Source organism: Triticum aestivum, chromosome 7A (genome assembly GCF_018294505.1).
Source record: "Triticum aestivum cultivar Chinese Spring chromosome 7A, IWGSC CS RefSeq v2.1, whole genome shotgun sequence".
NCBI lineage: Eukaryota > Viridiplantae > Streptophyta > Magnoliopsida > Poales > Poaceae > Triticum > Triticum aestivum.
In genome coordinates, this window is record NC_057812.1 from 3,471,249 (window position 1) to 3,476,577 (window position 5,329).

Genomic DNA, 5,329 nt, shown 5'->3' on the forward strand with positions numbered 1-5,329 from the left:
TTAATTAGCAGTAGTAGTAGATGTTAATTAGCAGTAGTGTTCATAGATAATGTTTTTAGTAGTAGTAGTACTAGATGTTAATTAGTAGTAGTGGTGGTACTAGTTAACTAGGACAGTAGGGTTAATAGTAGATGTTTTTAGTTAGGGTAATAATAGATGTTAAGTAGTAGATAATGTAGACATTAATTAGTTCAGTAGGGTTTAGCTTTTGAATTGAGTTTGATTAACTAGATGTTAATTAGGTCAGTAGGGTTTAGTTTAGAGTAAATTTTAGTTCAGTAGTTAACTAAATATAATCTATATTTGGTTTTTGAATTGAGTTTGAGAGAGCATGAGATTTGTGTAGATTTTCTTGAAGTGTCAAACACTAGAAGATGCAAATTTGAAGTGGTCATGATATATGCAAATTCCTCAATTGTGTTTGCTCATGTTTATCTACCGTTGTAGTTTCTCATGTACATATTCTTAAGTGGTCTTGTTATATGCAACATAGAAGTGGTTCGATTGTGCTCAAGCGGCCTTTTGTTGTTTCTAGGGAATGAAGCCGAGTGGCCTATGTTTTGCCGGAATGTTGATTCATTTCTGTTCCGGCAAATTCCAGGTGCTCTATTTGTCCATTTTTTAGCAAAGGTCATGCCAAAATTTTCCGTGAATTCCGGCATGACTTGTGCTACAAACTAGGACATATCGAGTGCCAGGGATTTGCCGCACCGGGAAGGAGTCAATGTTCCTGCAAAATATAGGCATTTTTTATGTCATTATTCATTTTATTAAGGCTAGATTAATTGACTAGATTTAATCGTAGGAAACATGGCTAGATTAATTGACTAGATTTAATGTCGCGGGAAGAAGCCCGAACACGCATAGCCGCTCAGCGTCTCGACCTGAAGCCTTTCACTAAGCTCGGGGACTATCTCCATGACTTGGATGGATGGAACGACATATTGGAGTGATTGTCGATATATGACAATGTGTCCGTTTAGTCCATACTTTCTGAATGACGAAACTTTGAGTTATGCATGATGAAACTTTATTTGTGATGTAATTAAACCGTCCTCCTCAACTAGCGAAGATCACTCTGGTTAGGGCATCTTGGGTACGATGAACTTTGTTATGTATGCTTATGATATGTTGCTTCTATTTTTGCCAAGTCTGTCTCTTTCTGTTGCTCAACTATATATGTTGCATATCGTCGAATCATGTGACGATGCAGATGCATAGATCATCGACGAAGAAGAAGTGCAACGCCAGGAGTATACGACGAGTGGCCGGAGTGTCAGGCCCTAGGTGTACCGGTTTTCGGTTTCCGAGCGACAACCAGTAGTTACTTTAGGTTCACGCTAATGCGAGAGAGGGATACGAACTCATGTACTGCATAGTTTCGCTCTCACTCATAGTGATAGCTCTTCTTTCGTATATCATTGTTTAGATGGATGACGATGTAGTTGTAAGTAATCGAGAGTTGTATCACTATTTTCGAGATGATGACGAGAGACCACTTTGTGTTGGATGATGATTATGATGATGACATGATTTGATGCTATGGTTACATTTGTATGTGTATGATATGCTAAAGGTTCTTGTTTAAAACCTGTTCAATTGCAAAACAAATATGCAAAAAAAAAATTAGCAGTAGCGAGTGGAGAAAAGTTAGCAGCAGCGTGCCACTAGCAGTAGCGCGGTCTAATAAAGAGCGCTAGAGCTATTAGCAGTAGCGCGCTTCCATACTGCTCGCTGCTACTACGCTTGTATAGCAGTAGCAGATCTGGCTCAGCATGCCAGAATGGTCCAATAGTGCAATTATTCATAGAAATATTATATTAAAAAAATCTTCGATATATAGGCTATACTAAAATTTCAGGGCCGTCCATGGATGTCCACCGCCTAGATCCGCAGCTGCTCGGCAGGTTAATTAGGAATATCCAGATGAGTTCCATGGTTTGTGTCTATTACTAAGATGTATCTCAGATGATAATATGAGTGTGAATGTGTCTTTGGATCTCCCTTCCATGCGCGGGCCCCTCTCTTGCCTTCATATAGGAGTATTGAGGTTGTTGAAAACCAACTCCCCTTTCGGGATAACAATCCATTGACGATGCGATTGGGTTCTACTCTCCTCCGTTTATATAGGGGTGATGAGCTTGTCTGAAATCCTATGCTCCTTCTAGATAAGAGTCCATCGGGCAATACGATTGAGGTTCGCTCTCCTCATTTTATATAGGGGTAATAAGGTTCTGGAAACCGTACCCTCCCTTTTGGATAAGAGTCCACCACGCAATAAGATTGAGATTTGTTCCACTCCTTTTATATACGGTAATGAGGCGGTGCCAATGCTACAAACCCTTCTGAATAAATTTCCGTTGACGATACGATTGGGCTATGCTATCTTCCCTTTATATAGGGGTAATGTGGCGATGGAAACCCTACCCACCCTTCCGAATAAGAGACAACCGATGAAACACACTACTAGAAAAACTAGCATTAACGACGATGTCCTGTAAACGCTTGGTCGTTAAACATTAGTATAAGTTGAGTCCCCGCAGGTAAAATCAGCCTCTGCCTAATAGCTACCCAGTAGCACACGCATATCCAACCTTTTTCACAAATATTTGGTGCTCGATTAAAAAGTAAATCAGACTTCCATTGGATAACCCTCCGTAATAGCCAGTTTTTTAATCCATTATTATAGGATCCCGTTCATCTCCCTACGCAGCTTTCTTCTCTCCTTCCTTCTTACCTCCAGATCGCATCTCCCTTCTCTTCTCCTATGGCTATCCGCGCTGAAGCCTACACCTCACCGGTCGCCTTGACCCTGGCGCGTCCGCGCTGCTGCCTGCAAGTAGGCGGCCGCCTCGACTCCGTCGCGTCCGCACTGCCGTCTGCACCTCACCGGTCGCGTCGACCCGTCCACGCTGCTGCCTGCAAGTCGCCGGTCGCCTCGACACATGGCGTCCGCGCTGCAGCCTGCACCTTGCCGGTCGCCTCCACCCCTACGCGTCCGCGCTGCTGCCTGCAAGTCGCCGGTCGCCTCGACCCCGTCGCGTCTGCACTGCCGCCTGCACATGGCCGGTTGCCTGGCCCTAGTGCGCCCGAGCTACCGCCTGCAATGCATATCGCCATTCGCCAACACTACATTGGTTGGTTTCCTCCTTCCCCTGTTTTTTTGTTGTTATGGGTCCTTCCTGTACGCAGAACAGTGGGGTGGCTATACTTTAAGAAGGGAATCATGATAATACAGTAGTACGATATTATAACATATTGAGAGAGATAGATGAGCTGCAAAATTTAGGTGTAAGGCACTAAGGCGTGTGACATTATTCCGTTTCAAATGGATTGACGTAGTTAACAAAGAGCATGGATGAAGAAAGACAACAAGCATGAAATTGTTAGTCTTAACCTGCAGTGTTTATTTCGAACAGATGAGCTTTCATTCTGGCTAGTCAAGTTTTCGAACAGATAAGGACAATCTTTTTAAGGGATGTCACACAGTTGTGCAAAATCCATCATGTCATGCTTATAATGTACCACACGGACAGTCTGATAATGTACAACCAAAGACGACTTGCTTCAAAATTTGGTTCTGTACTTATGCAAATCTTAATCTCTAGTAAGAGAACAACATGATGCCACTAGTTTATGTAAGCCTTAATCTGTAGTTATCGATATGCTTCCTATTTCATCTTTTACCTTATTCATAAACAGTAACACAAGAAGTCTTGTACTTACCATTTCTTAGCGTTCAGTACATCAAACATTCACTTATTTAATTTAATTTTACTTCGCACAGACTTTCCACACACTTCAAACTAACACTATAGGTTATCACAATGAGGCTCATATGCGAGAAGAGCAACTATGGAAAAAAAATATGAGTTAGCTACAAAAGGTACTGCACAAACCTAAAAATATCATTCAAGATATAACGTGGTTGCTTGCTTTCCTAGATACAAATGATGCGCCGACAAATACTCTTGTTCAGTGCAAATTGGGATGCAGATGATTCCGAAAGTGAGTTTCTAACTAGTTTGTACTGTATGGAGAATTTGTTTCTACATTTAATTGTTTTCAAGTTACTCATAATATATTGTAGCTATGAAAGATGAAGTTGATGCTAACAATGACAGTGACATAGGAAATGATATGGGTGAATTTGATGCTATGTAAAAATGTCATTTTTTCCCTAGCAAGTGAAACTTGTACTTGAAGAAAAGTCCAATGGCGTGGTACAAGAAGTGTCAGAAATTAAGTGGCTTATGTTTGGTACATCTCTAAGTGATAGTTCTCATGAAAGCCAGCATGAACAAGTAAGTAGTTCTTATACATATATTTTATATGCCATGCGTTCTGTCAATTTATTTACATGGATTGACTTTCATAAAGTACTCAACGTTTTGTAGGACTGATGGTCCTCGTAAATATTTAGAAGCATTCGAAGGAATTGTAACCACCAATGAAGAATGATATCCATTCAGGCAACACGATGGTGTCCCTCGATTGAAGATTACTAAATATTATCTTTTCTAGTTTCTCGTTTTCCAGTTAGACATGAGAAAGTACATTGGTCATATAAGCAATGCTTTTGACTCAGATATTGTATATTTTAATTCCAGAATCGCATGTCAGAATTTTGTTAATTTACCTGATTTCTATTAAGAAAAGTGGTTATCTTTCAATTCATATTCTTATGTTTCTATGTTAATGTGGATGTTACTATTCAAATGTCGAAAGATTCATAAAGTGATCACTGAACGAAAAGTTATTACTGAATATAAGTTATTCGAAGGATATCATAATAGTGAAGAGAGTGGCTGTTGATACTATAAAGAGGTTGTTAAGGATACTTCGGTAACCATAGGAATATTATTAGCGATGAAAAAGGTGGTCGTTAATACTGAGTGTGGTCGTTATTGCCACGGGATTGACGACAACACACTACCCCGTCGTTACATTAGTAACGACCACAAGATGCGGTCGTTATACTTTTAACGAGGGAGCCTATTACGACCAGCAAATTGTGGTCGTTAATGACCATTAACAACCACAATCCAAGTTTTAGCGACCACATATACCGTCGTTAAAAACCGTTTTCCTAGTAGTGACAATTGGGCTTTGCTTTGTACTCCAAATCGGTTTAGATCAGTAAGTATTAGCTCCAAGGGATCCTGGCCATGATTGCATGCCTCATGCGTGAGAAACTCTTCACAATACTTGCAAGCGAGACAAGCCTCGCAGACATGGTCCTCCTTGTTGATGAGAGCGTTTCGCCGAGCACGACACCTTGTGCGAGTTGTTGCAACGCCTTCAAGATGATGTAGACAAACCGGGCACG

At 40.8% G+C, this 5,329-nt stretch overlaps 1 protein-coding gene across 2 annotated transcripts; it reads left to right on the top strand.

Annotated features, from left to right (window-relative positions):
• Positions 1-2,482: 2,482 nt before the first annotated feature.
• On the top strand, positions 2,483-4,642 carry LOC123153285 (uncharacterized). 2 transcript variants are annotated; one of them, XR_006476424.1, is made up of 4 exons: positions 2,483-3,137; positions 3,945-4,008; positions 4,185-4,304; positions 4,398-4,642. XR_006476424.1 is itself a non-coding variant. In XM_044572478.1 (3 exons), exons 1-3 carry the CDS (start codon positions 2,946-2,948, stop codon positions 4,401-4,403), a joined length of 318 nt encoding a protein of 105 aa, XP_044428413.1. In that variant the 5' UTR covers positions 2,483-2,945; the 3' UTR covers positions 4,404-4,642. The 2 variants fall into 2 exon arrangements, 1 of the variants encoding a protein (XP_044428413.1); XM_044572478.1 differs by lacking the exon at positions 3,945-4,008.
• The last annotated feature ends 687 nt before the right edge of the window (positions 4,643-5,329 follow it).